The 16,922-nt window shown below is 37.8% G+C and overlaps 1 protein-coding gene across 4 annotated transcripts in view; it reads right to left on the reverse strand.

The window, feature by feature from the left end:
- The window catches only part of PPP3CA (protein phosphatase 3 catalytic subunit alpha), a 223,234-nt gene that overhangs the window by 12,794 nt on the left and 193,518 nt on the right, over positions 1-16,922 (reverse strand). For 2 of the 4 annotated variants that reach the window (XM_067468615.1, XM_067468613.1), the window contains exons 10-13: positions 15,695-15,769; positions 6,856-6,882; positions 1,291-1,375; positions 332-429 (exon numbers count right to left, since the gene is read on the reverse strand). In XM_067468615.1, coding sequence (XP_067324716.1) covers positions 332-429; positions 1,291-1,375; positions 6,856-6,882; positions 15,695-15,769 — 285 coding nt within the window. The remainder of the gene's footprint in view (positions 1-331; positions 430-1,290; positions 1,376-6,855; positions 6,883-15,694; positions 15,770-16,922) is intronic. The other 2 variants (XM_060779164.2, XM_060779165.2) reach the window with 1 other exon arrangement.

Here is a 16,922-nt window from a genome sequence, read left to right on the forward strand (position 1 = left end):
GTGCAGAAAATGCAGTCATTGCACCACCCAACTTTATCTTCCTGTTCAACAAATTGCAAATCCCCTCTCTGTGTGTAAGAATCCTTGCTCACACCTCACATAATGTCGGCTATACCCCATTGAATTGGGTTTGTTCATTTGTTGAAAATCAGCCAACAAAATCCACCCCAATTTTCTAAACCCGTTTCTAGCCACTTTGAGCTCTTGCTCCCTTTCCCTTTTCTTAAAAAAATGCTGCAATTCCATAAAAAGGAAAAGAACATCAGGAATTCTGTAGTTTGGCAGCTGGATGTTTACGTACATCACACCACACATGCACAAACACACTTACCGCTTTGAAGAGTCTGCTTCCCTCCAGACAGCACCCCACTGGGCAGCATTCCTGTTGGGGTCAAGCCTTTCAGTGTCAACACACTCTCACTCTCTTCCCTGGGAAGAACAGGAGGAAACAATATCAATGGCAGCTAACAACCAACTGAATGAGGCAGAAGAGGCTCTAGCCGAGGAAACTTCATTTCTTCCAGGCAGTATATTGCATGTCATTGATGCTTATTTCTCTGCAGCGCACTGGATGTCATACTTTTTTTTTTTCAGAAATAGAAGGTAAATGCAGAATAAACTAACTACTTCATTCTTCCATCACTAAAATGTCAAAGAAATTGGACACATGTGAAGAAACGTAAGGTGGCAAAAGCTCGTGTCTCACCTTTATACCTGCAAATCAATTTCCTGAGCAGAACATTAATATAAGGTCTAAATTCCAATTTAGTTCACAATTTAAGATATGGTTAACACATCTTAGCTACCTTCTCTCTATCTGGTATACTTACATTTTAATGACTGTGTCAGACATGGATATTCAGAGTGTATTCAGAGATGTATATATGCTGCATAAATCCACATGAGGAGTGGGGACGTGTTTGTAGGAAGAAGAATGGTAGGTAATTGCTTGTTACTTTTCCAGTGACAATGGGACTGTGCTGTAACCTTTTTACCTTATAGCTTTTTGGTCATAACTGGGATTCCAAGAGCTGTGCTTGCTAATCCATACCTAGATCTAATATTACCACTTCAACATAAATCAGAATGGACTTCTTGTTGTTGGCCAGACATCTCACAAGAGAACTATAAACAAACACTTTGTGGAGTAGGAAGAGGCTTTCAGCAGATTAGTGCCCTAATACACATGAAGCACCTAAAAGCATCTCAAAGTGGACTGAAAAGGAATAAACAACAAGGTAAGTGTTTTGTAACCTTTGCAATAAGCAACAAGGTATGTAGAAGTCATACCTCAGCACAGAAAATACTCGAGCCATTTTGCCGATTGCCCGGATCTTGTTCCTTATAACTTCTTTTCGAGCTGCAGCAGTGGCACCTATGGGAAAAAGGATTTTTAAAAAAATATTGTAATTTTTAGTATGCTGCAATTATTGTTTTTATAATATTTCCAATATTTTCACAACCCAGTTTTCCAATTGAAGGTAGCATATATGGTTAAAAGTATTTTATCCTTTTGATCACCTTTTAAAAGCCCTATACGGTTCCGGCGCAGCTTACTTGTCTATGATCCACCTCAGAGCTTAAGATCATTGGGGAGACCCTGCTCTCGATCCCGCCACCCTTGTAAGCACTACTGGTGGGGGAAAAGAGTCAGGGCCTTCTCTGTGGCGGTCCTTCATCTGTGGAACACATTCCCTGTTGAAATCAGGTTGGCCCCTTCCCTCCTGTCCTTTATCATTGCTATGGGACCAAGCATTGACTGTAAACCGCCTCAAGTCGCCTCCGGGTTGAGAGGGGCGGTATATAAATATGGTAAATAAATAAATAAACATTCAAGCAGCAGGCACAGCATTAATAATGCATACGATTTCCTTGATTGCCAACGGACAGACCTCGGACTATGACTTTGGATTTGTATTCGGATTTGGTGTTGGATTTGTTAGATTTTAAATGAATGTTTTAATTTATTGTTTAGTGAATGTTTTAATTGTGATTTTATTGCTATTGTTTGTATGGTATCTAATGAGTGCTAATTGTAAGGTGCTTTGGGGACAAGAAAGGTGGGATATAAATGTCCAAACTAAAATAAAATAAAATAAAAATGAGCATAGGTATGTTTACTGTGTGCACACGGATTAGGCAGATGCAAATGTTTAATGCTAGAGTATATAAGGTCTTTTAAGTTTGAGTTCAGTTGACAATGGATTTTTACAACACTCTGTATGCTAAGTATGGAGTCAGAATATTCTGGAATTAAAACGTATCTTTTCTTTTGATTGATATGAATTGGTTGCAGTGAAACGATGTATAAAACTGCGAAGCATGCCAACTTCAAGTAGCTCTGAGTAAAATGCCTCTCTTCATTGCTTTCAGAAATATTTAACCACCCCCTTCTCTGTTCCTTTTAGGGCAAAAATTATACTGAGCTCCTACTGAGTTGGTACAATGACACACAGTCTTTGCTATGCCTGGGTGTACACCTGAAAGAATAAAGTACATTTTGATAGATCAAAGCCTTTCTCTGTAAGGAATTGATTCTGCGTAGTAACTCTCTGTACCCAGCTGTAATGTTTAACACAGCTTGCCATATGGATCATGTAATCACATGGAGAGGCTCCATAGAAGCATTTTATGCTTTGAAAAACATACTGTACAGACACAGAAACTCTCCATGGGATGGGGAGGATATACATGGCAAGCTGCCCTTGGCAACACACAACTACAGTTAACACATGACAACAGTATTCCACAGAGATTATATATTTATATATATTTACCAGTTCTTTGTCAGATGATACTCTGCCAGCATTATGATTTTAAAAATGCTTAACCAAATTATTCTTCAGACATATTTTCCCCATTACATTAGGGAATTCATATAGCTTTGTGTGTGTGTGTGTGTGAGGAGTGACTTGAGAATCTGCAAGTCCCTTCTGGTGTGAGAGAATTGGCTGTCTGCATGGACGTTGCCCAGGGGACGGCCAGATGTTTGATGTTTTACCATCCTTGTGGGACGCTTCTCTCATGTTCCTGAATGGGGAGCTTGAGCTGACAGAGGGAGCTCAGGATCAAAAATTTATAGATCGTGTCAGTGGTTCATGAGTGATCACCACTGCAGCAGACTCTCCATGGATTCAAACCACTGACCTGTTGGTCAGCAGTCCTACCGGCACAAGGATTTAACCCATTGTGCCACCAGAGGCTCCATTCATGAAGCTGCTTCCACCCAACTCCTATCCCCATACATTGGCGAACTACTTAACCACCAGGAAATATACCTGTACTTGCTCGAGTCTAATGCACCTTTGAACCCAATGCACACCTCAATTTTCAAAATCCTGAAACCCAAAAAAGTATTTGCTGGCAAATGTAATGCACAGTGGCAAAAAGTGCACTTTTCGCAATTTGGCCAAAGAAGGAATGCATTACAGTTTTGCATGCTTATAATTCATTCTTTCAACACAAAAGTGTCAGGACACCAAAGTTTTCAGCAATGGAAAAGAAAACCTTAGGGTGCATCTGTGCTGTAGAAGGAATCCACTTTAACTGCCTTGGCTTAATGCTATGGGATCATGGGGACTGCTAAAGAATGCTGATGCCTCACCAAACTACAAATCCTAGCATAGCATAGCATTGAGCCATGGCAATTGAATTAGAGATTATGTCCCTCAAACAGGAGCTCAGGTGCTTCTGACGTAGCTTCCTCTTTTGCTTTGGCTCAGCACTATGATCAATTTGACTACCAACTATAGGCATGAGCTATAAACTTGTAACCATCTAGCTTGAAAAGGCTGAATTTAGAATGTAGCACTTTGTTCCCTCTCTGTACTGAAGAGAGAAAGCATGTGGTCTGCTTTCTTTAAATTCATCTTTCTTCAAACAAGTATAAACATTAATGAAATAATAATGGTGGGCTAATGCAAATATGAGACGAGCCATTTTTTCTTCCTGTGCCTGCATGATGGACCATAGTAGTGCATTTCAGTGCAGCCATTCTTTTGGCCACCCCCCCCCCACCCAATTTGTTTGTTTTGGAGGATGAGAGGGATCAGAACAGCAAACTATTTCCATCTTACATGGGTTTTTTGTCAAAAAAAACACCCCAAAATCAGTCTCCAAAATATAAATACGGAGTTGTTTGTGGGGGTCCCAAGGGTCCCATGAATGACACTTTTTACCATTCTGTGGGAGGCTTCTCTCATGTTCCTGCATGGAAAGCTGGAGCTGACAGACAGAACCTCACCCCGTCTTGCAGATTTGAACTGCCAACCTTCAGGTCAGCAGTTCACCTGGCACAAGGGTCTAACTAATTGCGCCACCCGCGGCTCTATATATTTTTTAAAAAGTGTAATGATGGAAGAGCATTAGTGTAATAGCAGTCTGTGTAGATTAAATCAAGGATATAGAAATTAAATTCATAGAGCTGACTCAGGACATGCCATGAAAAGAAGTTTCCACACGAATTTGGTAAAAACAAAAACAAAAAAAACTGCAAACTGAACTAGCTTCTGATTAGATCAAGTAAAACAGAAGAAAATATGACCAGACAACCCTTTCAAAAATAATAAAGACAGAAAAAAAAATCTGTTGATGGGAAAAATAAGATAGAAAGGAGAATCTCTTGCAAGGAAAACATTTTCATGAGCCAAGGACTGCTAAGTCTAGAGAATGACTAAAAACAGTAAAATATTCTTTGCACAACATTTCCAATATAATGGAGTGGGTTGAAGAGGGAAGATAGCAACATAAGCCGATAGATATGCTTCTTTCTTTGTCGATTTCTATTTTCTTTTTACATTTTGACAGTAATGGTAACTATTAATATTAATATAATAATGGGTAATATCCAAGTTCTTTTTGTCCAATGCCAATAGATTAATTTTACTCAGTCACAGAAATAAATCTGCCATGCTATTAAGGAAGAAAAAAGTAAATACAATATTACTTGGGGAAATGTGTATTAAAAAGGAGGAAGAAAATGTAAAGTTTGTATAAATGGGCAAAGTACATGCAGCCTGTCTTGAGGGGAAAAAAGATAGAATTGTTGATTAATATTAAAGAACTGATCGACATGACATTTCTAGGTTGGAATCCAATTACTATTACTCTATTTAGAGCAGAACAGTTGAATCAACGTAATTTATGTTGTTTCTAATTTATTAATTTCATGCTGCTTTAATGAGTGAACACTACTTGGACTAATAGTTAACTTGGGCCATCAGTGACTCAAAAGATCCACAAAGGTTATATAAGAAAAATGGAGGAAGAATGAGAATATAAAGAATATATGGTAAGAATGAGAAGGTATAGATCAGGCATGGCCTAACTTTGGCCCTCCAGGTGTGTTGGATTTCAACTCCCAGAAATCCTAACAGCTTCAGGAAAGGGCCTGAGGCTGTTAGGATTTCTGGAGTTGAAGTCAAACACACTTGAGGGGCTGAAGTTTGCCCATGCCTGGTATAGATCAATTCAATCCCATGTTAGGAGAGTTAACACATATGTAAAATCCCTTTGATTCCACGGCTCTTTAGGTCTGACAACAAGATTTAGATCTATAAATGTTAGGTTGTATTTTTCATTATCACATTAATAAAATATTGTTTGAAAAAATAACTGTTGTCGTTGTAGTTCATGGCTGGAATCACTGGGTTGCTGTAAGTTTTCCGGGCTGTATGGTCATGCTCCAGAAGTATTATCTCCTGAAGTTTTGCCTGCATCTATGGCAGGCATCCTCAGAGGTTGTGAGATCTGTTGGAAACTAGGAAAATGGGGTTTATATATCTGTGGAATGTCCAGGGTAGGAGAAAGAACTCTTGTCTGTTGGAGCTAAGTGTGAATGTTCCAATTGGCCACCTTGATTAGCATTTAATGGCCTAGCAGTTTTCAAGGTGTGGCTTCTTACTGCTAGTTTTCAACAGACCTCACAACCTTTGAGGATTCTTGCCAAAGATGCAGGTGAAATGTCAGGAGAGAATACTTCTGGAACATGGCCATACAGCCCAAAAAACTTACAGCAACAAAGGTAAAATCATTTTATTGATCCCTGGAAATAGATTTAAAAGTCTCTGGCCATGTCAAGTTCTGAATCCTTTCATATTTCAATCAGTATATCCAACACTAAGCCTTCATAGCATTAACAATAAACTGCCAGATTTATATCAAGAGATTTCTTTAATCTAAGTCCCAAGCTGAAAATGATAACAAACCAGTCTGTTACTGTAGCTTTACCTTATTTATGCAGAAAGCAGAGTGTGTGCAACTTAAAGGAATATTTACAGGGTGATCCTTTCTCTAACTCCCAGCCTGTTGTGTAAGACTAATAAAAATACATGGTGGAGGCTGCTGAAAATAAGAGCTCGCTATGTATGTAGGATGTCGAAGTGACTGGACTGACCTTGAGGGAGCTGGGGGTGGTAACGGCTGACAGGGAGCTCTGGCGTGGGCTGGTCCATGAGGTCACGAAGAGTCGGAGACGACTGAACGAATGAACAACAACATGTATGTAGGAGGAAATATTCAGAATCTCTCAGATATCATCTTGGACTATTACTTGACACATTCCCCCCACTTCCCATTCTTTATATGAGAATGAGATAAATGTAACTTTAAAGAAATATCTTCTGCTATTATATTATACCTACTAAAAATATAATCTTGTCCTTCCTGACTTTAGGGCAACCATCTCCTCAAGAAATGTATATATTTTTTGTGAAACGATGCTACAGAACAATGCTAATTAGGTGCAGCAGACATGGATAAAGGTGAGGAAATTCAAGAGGTTCCTGAGTTTTAGCCCTTGAAAAAGTCACAGCACACCAAATTAAATAAAAGCTCTTCTTGCCCAATTAATAATACCTTTCTTCTGTGCATAATAAGGATCTTCTTATGAAATTCCAATGGGGGGGGGGAGAGAGTGAAGACAGAAGAATTTAAAATAAAAGAAAGAAAAGAAAACTATAAAACAGGACAACATCAATGGGAAAGTAATGCTTAAATAATTCTGAAAAATAGAAAAGAAACAAATTAGGCAGGGAACATTAAAAAAGGAATAAAAAGTGATGAGAAGAAGAACACTCAGCAGATCAAAGCCTTGTTAGTAACTTGTGCAGTAAACTAAAAACTCAGCTGTAAGTTCAGTCTGCTTTGGGCCATGCTGCACTGGGGCATGCATTTGTTTCTTTTGGGAGACAAGCTGCACAAGTTAACCAAAACAAGATAGACTCACTTATGTGTATGGCTTTGTGTTCATTTAAAAAAAAAAAAAGCACACTTCTGATAAGACTATAATAGACACAGTGACTGTTAAAAGATGTTAAAAGAATCCTAAAAGAAAACTCAACCTTCTGCAACTGTGGAGCAGAACCCTGCATCTGTATGCTTGTCCACAATGTCCTGCCTCATGTACAGAGGAAGAGTTGTTGGAGGCTACAGACAATATGGTTGCTGTTGCCCGTTTTTGGTCAAAAGGTATTTAACCACTTATGCTCCTTGTATTTTTATCAGTTTTATACTAATTTATGCAATGCTTTTTGATAGGAAATAAATAAATAAATCTGTTAATTGAATGCCTTCAAGTTGTTTCCAACTAATGTCAACCCTAAGGTGACCCTATCATGGGGTCTACTGGGGCTGAGAGTGTGTGATATGCTTAAGGTCACCCAGGGAGTTTCCATGGCCAAGCAGCAAATCATATCCTGATTTCCAGAGTTGTAGTCCAAGTCCATTCCATTATTCTGCACTGGAGAATCTGGCAAACATCAGGATTGGATAAACAACCAATGGACCTTCTATTTGTGGTTTTTTAGCTTGCTGTTCAGACTTGGCAGCTGTTGGAACTATAGTTTATCTGAGCCTTGTATTTCTATTGAGGGAACTGCCATTTTGCTATATAATATATTCACTGGGAATAGGAAAATATCACACAAGCCTGGAAGAGCCTTGAGATCTAAAATTATGAAAGAGTAATTGAGAGCAGCAGAAAGAAAATATGCTATGGCATTATAGAGACTTTCCTATCTGTATCTTAAGCTTACCTGATCAAACGAATGAAACAGAAACATATGAATTGGTAGATGACTCATTTGTGGGTCAGATGAGTGAAAACGGCTTATGCCAGGATAAAATACAGTTTGAATCCAAGCATTTAAAAGAAACCTGTGTTTTTTCCCTTCATTTGTTTGTGTGTATGGCCAAAGTCAGAATCAGAATTAACTGAGTAGGAGGGGGCAGTGAGATTGATATATATATTCTTTTCATGTTGTTTGTCCATGAAAATTCATATATTGACAAAGGCTTTCAGTGTCGAGATCACTGGGGTGTTGTGTGGTTTTCAGGCTATATGGCTGTGTATTAATAGCACTTTCTTCTGATATTTCATTTTGCATCTGTGGCTGGACCCTCTGAAGATGCCAGTCACACAGATGCATGTGAAACATCAGGAGAAAATGCTGCTAGAACATTGCCAAACAGCCCGGAAAATACACAATAGTCCAACGTTCATATAGTCCTCTGCCTATTGTCACAAATGTTAAAGACCTGCACATGTAAACTGCTTCACTCTGCTTAGAAAACTGGGAAATGAAGGTGAGGGGGTGCTGGCATAAGAATAATTATTTAAGACGTGCCTTTTTGGTGGGAGCACTGAGTGGAAAGTCCAACAGAAATTGCAGACAACCCACTGTCATGTAAATAATTATGCATAGGCTATTTGAGAAGGTGAACTGTAGAGAAATGCAACACTACATCAAAATCTACTTGAAAATAATTCCACTCGGTGTTCTTGTTGAGAGTTTGGACATGTTTTGCAACAGCATTTTCACTGTTGATAGTTTCTGTGCAGCACTATCAATCTGCATAACACAGGGGAAACTATTGAGATTTCTTCATGTTCCGTGGCCTTACTTGATGACTTCAAAAATTTGAAACCACATTTCACTTTCATGTGCTTTATGGTATATCCACCCATTCATCTATCTCTGTGTTTCTCCTGATTGTTTCTCTTCAGTTGTTTCTTTAGCTCTGCTTTCTGCCTTTCCTCATAATCTCACAATCGGTTATTTGTTGTTTTCTACTACATAACATTTTTAAAAGCCACTGTGTCATTCTCCTGCAGCATAAAAATGAATAGAGGAAGGAGAGACAAAAGGAAATAAGGCATCACCTAAGAAGTGGGTTAACATATATCCATGAAAGTCCTTGCAAAACTTTAAAAAAACAGTTGGACTTAAAGATGCTGCTGCACTTCTTTTTAATCCCCTTCCTGTCTTCCTTTTTATATAACACAGCATATTAGAGAATATATTAGGCCAAGATTTTGAGTGGTTCAGTGTATTCTCACTGACAAGACAAGGACTCCACTGGCTGCCTGACAACTTTAAAGCACAATTCAGAAAGCTAGTACCGACTTCATGATCACAAGAGCTGTTCAGCAGTGGATCTTACTACCTCAGAGTGTGGTAAAAGCCTTCTTTGGAGGCTTTTAAACAGAGGTTAGATAACAATCTGCCAGAAGTGCTTTGATTGTGCTTTTCCTGCATGGCAGTGGGTTAGATTACATAGATTTTGTGGTCTCTTCCAACTCTATGCTTTTATGATTCTTTGACTTGCAATACACAAAACAACACTGGGCAAGGTATCTAATCTTCTAATTTACCATGTTGGCCTGAATTCTTAGATCATCATACTCTCCTTTCCATTACAGATGAAAGGGGTGAAACAACAGTATTTTTGTGTGTAGCAATGACTCAATTTTATGAGAAACCTTTGCTATTAAACCTGCCTCTTAGTGCTACTTTCTTTTAGGTGAGAGATGAAAGCCATTTTATTTTTTCATGCGAAGTTTCAGATATGTAAAACACTTGAGGATGGCTATTTTATCAGCTGGTTATGATATTTCAATTGTGTCATCTTTTGGTGATATTTTAATTGTGTAAAGTGCTTGGGAACCAGTCCAGATGGAGGGCAATGCAGAAAATTTCAAATTAAATTAAATGAACAGCTTCTGTAACTATTAGTACTGTGCAAAACTATATTAGGTCTGTTAGTTGTTAGTAATTCATTAGATTTGTTATTAAGAAACATGTAGGAAAGGGGCCGGAAAGATTTAAGAATCAAAACACTCACCAATAATTTTTGTTAAGATTCTGAAACATTCGGAAGCCTCCCAAAGTCAGTTTAAATTTCAGTATATGAATTAAGCAACTTTGGTAAAGTCAAAGAGGCCATTTAAATGAAGCATTTAAATGAAGACCAAGACGGCTTGCTGGTCACCATAAGGAAAGGTAGCTAGCTGGGCTGGGCGGGAGATTGACAACACAACATTCTGGGAAATGTAGTTTGGGAAGGTGAAGCCCCCTCTGACAGAGAATTCAAAGGGCCCTGCCCTAAACTACATTTACCAGAATGCAGTGCTCAGCATCAGAAAGACCCAATGAGGGCTGCAAAAGCTAGCAATTTAGAGTAAGTCTAATAATAATAAATAAAAGAGTACTAAAGTAAGTAATAATATAAATCTGTGCTAAGTTGAAGTTCTATGGTTAACTATATGCCACATAGACACACTGTTAGACATCCAAGGGGATTGCTGTTGTGGCTTTTTGGGGGGCATAAATGTTTTTGTCTAAACTTTTAAAAATACCCCAAAATCACTAGATGTGTGAATCTTTCTGAAACTTGCAGGAATCGATACCCTGGTTTTCTCTTGCATTGTATATAAAATTCAAGTAGATAGATATAGATATAGTTTGTATAAAATTAAAAAATTAGTGGATGGGTGTAAAATTCTGAAATTTGGTGGCTAACAGTGAAAAATCTGTGATACAATTATAGCAGGTTTCATCATGATAGCTCTAAAAATGAGGGAGAAATGAGCCCCTGAAGTTTCCCCATTTGTTCAATTACTTAATGAAAAAGTAACAAAAATTAGTTATTTCGTTACAGTTACAACATTTTTTAGGTTCATAATTTTGGAAACACCCTCAAAAACTACTCAGCCCGCCCCAATTTTGTAATAAGTACTGAAACATTTTTTTTCATTTCATTTTGTAATGAGTACTGAAACATTTTTTTTCATTCAGTAGCCCTAGTAACTATTTTCCTCACTAGGAACTATTACATTCTGAAGAAAACAGGAGAGAGAATATAATTTTGTAGGGGAGTAACATTTTGATCACCATATCAACTTTCATGCAAAATGTCATCAACACACTCCTCATGCTAGACTACCAATAGTTTGCTTCCTTAGCAATCTACACGCATTTCAATAAAATTAATCCAAGAAAAAAAATTGACCAGGTAATTAAGAATAGGCACTTGTACTGTTGATGTTAGGGCAGAGGCCAACTCGAGGCATCTGGTGTCAAGCTGTCTATCACGTAAGTGCACAATTTTAATTAATACCTCCTAGAGTATTTAATTATTTCTGTCAAATCCACCTAGCAAGGCATACCATTAATTAGGATAGTAACTCAAGATGTGGAATTGCTGCAGTGCATGCACGTATATGAATACTGTGTTTACTGCATTTACTGATTAATGTTATTTAGTAATAAGATAAGCATACACCCAAAAGACATTAGGCATGTTGGCCCCAATCCAACTTAAAGTCCCAATTATAGAAAACTCATTGAATCAATGAAAACTTGTTATATCAATAAACTATTAGAACAGATAATGATGAGAAACAAAGCCTATTTTCCTGCTATTAACTACCAGTCTCTAACTGACCTATATCCCTTCCAAGAAGCTATTGTTTTAAAATATATGTATACTGTTTGTTTATGGGAGTTGCATTCAATAATAAATACTCTTTATAACATCTACTTATGCCAACCAAAACCCGGAATCAAGATTATTTTGGTGAAAAGCATATCCGAGATTTGGGCGTTCATTATTTCAGTGCTATTGCTATCCTAGTCTTTATGACATTTTCTTCTCTTATACTTGAGTCTCATTTATCTTCACTACATTTGATTTAGATTGATTGAATGACACATCAGATTCTGTTGACGACATTATGACTTCACAGGTGTCTATAAGTAAAATCATGTGGGTTGCCAAAGTAGATAAAATTGAACAGCAGTAAGAACAAGTAAACTTTAGAATAGTGAAAGCAAAGAAGAGAAATGCTATTATGTTGTGGCAATGCTGACGTAAGCAAAAGAGCATCAAAACTCTCAAAATACAGTGCACATCTAGCACAAAGCGGGGTGGTTGTGGTGGCAGTGTTCAATATCCCATTTTAAAGAAATATATATTGGAATATTTATAATATTAACTAATTTATCAAAGGTGACTCTCATATTCTCCATCTTACATGGTAATTTGTTACCCTGGTGATGGTTCTGTTATAGTTCAGCCAGGGGCTGATGGGTTCACTGATGAATCAGAAAGGATTGTGGGATTTCCTAGGATCCATAGTGATGAAGATTCAGGCCAGATTCAAAGTGTTGATGATTCAGGCCAAGGAAATGAAACTGGCTGAGACATTGCAGAACTCCAAGGTGGAGCCAGAAACAACATCTTTAGATAAGGGGTCAAGTGAAGAGCTAATTGAAATGGAAAGCTCTCAAGAGAAAGCACCTGGTGTTACGGAGATTAACAAAGGTAGTTGTTTACAGTTTAGAGCTGAGAACTGGCTCTGTAGGTCCAAGAGATTATATGGGAAAGAGACAGAGAAAACTCGTGGGAAATGAAATGATTTCATAGCGTGTTGTTTACCTTAAAGTTAGTTCAGGCAACATTGGTTTTCGAGGGAGAAGCTAGGCCTGATTTCTTTGGTCCTTGTGTCAAGTCAAGTCCTGGTTTTGCATTCTGAAAGTTTTTATATTCTTGTTTTATAATTCCTGCAAGTTTTTCTAAGTATACCTTTTGCTATGGATTGATGCTGTAATTGTGATTTTTGGCTATTCCTGGACTGTGTTACCTTTGGATTTTTATGAGACATTTGGATTCCTATATGTTTATCATCTATTGCTAAGCCTTTTTTGGATTATTTCTCCTCTTTCTTTATTCCTGCTTTTTCATATATTTTAATGTATTTTTAAACTGTTTGCTTAAATTCTGGACTCTTGCGTGGTGCTGTGGTCATAGGTGGCTCCAGGCCTGGGTGCAACAGGTTCACATGGTTTGTTGGGGAAAGCAACCTTATCATCTATAAGCACAGAAGCAGGGACACTAATGGCAAAGAAGTAATGACCCTAGATAAAATTTATTTAGACTACGGAAGGAACACTGTAAATATTTAGACTTGTTTACCATGCTAAAGTACTCCAGAATAGAACTAGGGAACACTAAGCACTGAAATGAGGAGAAATTTAGTTTAAGCATAGCAATTAGGGAAAGAAAAAGACTCAGAAGAAGTGATAGGAACATTATTATGTTAAAATGCAGGTATTAACTTGTTATACCCATTAAGATAGATTTCAGTAGAATAGTTTACAGCATTTGATGCATTAAGGAGCCCACAGAAATGACAGATAATAATACTTTTCTATCACAATTAAGTAAAATTATAAGCTACTCCTATGAAATATGCCTGAAATAAAAGGAATTATCTTACACCCCACACACAAACACACTGCTTATGATGAAGCTATTTTACTAATTCTAATTTTCCTCTTATCTGAATTAATTGGACCACTTTTTCAAAAATAATCTCAAGATCAAATTCTTCATAAAAGTTGATATTAGTCAAAGTAAGCAGACTGTGGAATGAAGCCCTAAATTTCTATTTTCTCACTATTTATTTGTTTTTTGTAAGGATTATTCCATTTGCATTCCTATACATTTTATTTTTAAAATTTCTGCGAGCAGGCTGACACACCAATGGGTTAAGTGTTCTCTATTGTTGTTCATTTTGGTAAGCACTTGAAGACAGACTCAAAGTTGGACTTTAGTTATTTAATAATAATAATTTTCTCAAATGGCTGAAATTTTCTCTTTCTCATGCACACAAAAATCATATCCCAGTTTAAATGGGAAATATCCAAACATCAGTTCTTTGCACATACTAAAAATAGAGAGGAGATAAATGCATTGAAAGGCCTCATAAAGATATATCATAGAGGACATTGGTAGTGATCACATATAATAGTTTAGTACATTTGTAGATCCTATTTAAGGAGGTATGGCAGTGGCCATAATTAATATTATCCTCCCATTCCGCAGTTTGCATATTATTGGAGAGAGAGAAAAAACATAAACTGGAGTGGGAAACAGAGTTCATTACTTTGTGAAGACATAAAGCAAGACTTTTGAATGTCTTATATGGTGACTGGAGATATACGGTTTCCTTCCTTCCTTCCTTCTTTCTTTCTAGAAACCACAGTGGCACAATGGGTTAAAGCCTTGTGCTGCTAACTGCTGACCTGAAGGTTGGCAGTTTGAATCTGCGAGACGGGGTAAGCTCCCGTCTGCCAGCCTAGCTGTCCTGCCAACCTAGCAGTTTGAAAACATGCAAATATGAGTAGATAAATAGGTACCGCTTCGTCAGGAAAGGGTAAGAGACACTCCAAGACAACTTGACGGCCACACAACCAGGAGGTGACAATGAAGGCTCCTCAGATTGAAAATGGAGAGAAGCCTCTGCCTTTGTTTGTGTTTGCGTGCTTCATTAAATATGATTGTAAACACATTGAATGTTTGCCTGTGTATGTAAATGCTGTAACCTGCTCTGAGTCCCCTAGGCAGAATATAAATAAAGTGTATTATTATTATTATTATTATTATTATTATTATTATTATTATTATTATTCTGACACAAAAACACAGTATGTCACAGCAAATGATATATATGCTGGATTTCGTATCACAAAATCACAAACTGAACACTTCCCAAGCATCTAGGACTGTGTGATGTATTTTTGAATGATGCGTGCAGATCCGAGCAAGGTGGTTATTATTATTATCATTATCATCACCATTATTATTCCATCTACTTTGGACTGGTACAAATTGCTTCAGAGCAAGTTGGTCTGTCCTGGACATGAAATGGGCTAATTTAACCTGTTTTGAACCTGAAAAAAATCAATCCAATTTTCTTTGCATGTCAGGATTTTTTCAAAGTGGTTTCAAAGTCCTAGTTCAGACTAAAGATCAGTTTACTCCTTTATTTTGCCTCCTGATATAGCCAGATATTTCCTGAAATTTCATAAGCAGGGCATGATGAGGACAACCATAACTATTTTGTTTTTAACTATTTAGGCCCCTTGTCGACTAGTAAGAGTGGATAATCTTATGCTCTACAAATTTCCCTCAATGTTTTAAGGTGTTATTAGGTGGTAATTAATTCCATATTGATTAACATGCTGGGCCAAATCAGATTATTTCTGTTCCTATTCCCTTAAATCACTCCCCTTGATATGCTATTTGTATCAAGTGGCAAGTACTGTTCTATACAACAGCATGGCTTCCCATATGTAGCAACCCTATGATGCACTTAACAGGCATGGAAAAGATATTCGAGTACTAAGTGACATTTTGGTTTGAAAAATAGGAAAAAAGAGACATATTTTCAATCTCTCTTTACAAACCATGCATATAGGCAAACATTTTCTAGCAAGAACACTCTTTTGGGCATCAAACCTGCAGAGTTTCATCCAAAGGAGAAACTTGCCTTAGGATTAATAAACAAGATTTCTCAAGCAGAAATGTTAATCTGAGCAAACTACTTCAACAGAAGGCACAAGGCTCTTACCATCAAAGCCATCCTCCTCTGTTCCAAGTTCATCATCTGAGCAGATGTTCAGCACGTTGACCAGCATCTCTGTCACTACAAGGGAAATCAATTGGGAGCCATGAGAGAAATAGAGATTTCCAAAGGGCCTGCCAAGGTAGTATGGTTAAGGATGATCAGAAAACAAAACAACACACAGTGTACATCAATAGCACAGAGAAGCTTGTGAGAACATACAGTGACATCCAAGAATTTGTGCGGTCAATATGAGATGATTAGTTCTGTTTCCTGCCAATATCAAAGGACCTGCACATATTAAAACTCCTGCATTTAAATAAGGCCCCCATATCCACGAGGGATACATTCCTGGTCTGATCAGCATTACCTTTTTTCGTGTCAGGAGCAACTTGAGAAACTGCAAGTTACCTCTGGTGTGAGGGAATTGGCCATCTGCAAGGACATTGCCCAGGGGATGTTTGATGTTTTACCATCCTTGTGGGAGGCTTATTTCATGTCCCCAGATAGGGAGCTGACAGAGGGAGCTCATCCGTGCTCTCCCCAGATTTGAACCTTCGACCTGTTTATCTTCAGACCTGCTGGCACAAGGATTTAACCCATTGTGCCACTGGGAGCTCCTTTCTGGCAGTTACCTGAAACCATGGATATGACTGAAGGCCACTAAATTACCTGATAACTGGTCCCAGCATGTTATAGAGATGCTCTGGAGGACCTAGAGATTCCAAGACAAATATCATACCCAAGATATCCTTTGGAGGAGTCTGCTAGGTCTCCTAGCACAACTTTATCATGACATCTAAGGGAAGCATACCATAGAATTGTCTGGAAAACCTAGCAAATTATTATCCCTTTTGTGGGTAAGTGAAACCACAGATGTCAGTTCCATGATTACAAGGGTCTCACTGTACAAATGTTTACATCTCTCCCTTTCAAATGAAAACTGGCAACCTTTTGTCAGAAACATGGCTTGCAAACTGGATTGGAACAACTTTTGTTAGGATTTTTACTGTTCCCACTGAAATTTTGCAGCTCATATTCCCATCTCTTTCTCCCATATAGAAGGCAGAAGTGGAAAGGAGGTATTGCAAGTTACAAATGAGATATTTTAGCAGAGAAGCTGGAAAGGTTTAAACAGGGGAAAGAGATATTTATGTCTATGAATGTTCCATAAAATCAGCACTAGGAGGTTGTTAATTCAAGTTGACAGTATCTGTTTAAGGTCAGGAGGTTT

Source organism: Anolis sagrei, chromosome 5 (genome assembly GCF_037176765.1).
Source record: "Anolis sagrei isolate rAnoSag1 chromosome 5, rAnoSag1.mat, whole genome shotgun sequence".
NCBI lineage: Eukaryota > Metazoa > Chordata > Lepidosauria > Squamata > Dactyloidae > Anolis > Anolis sagrei.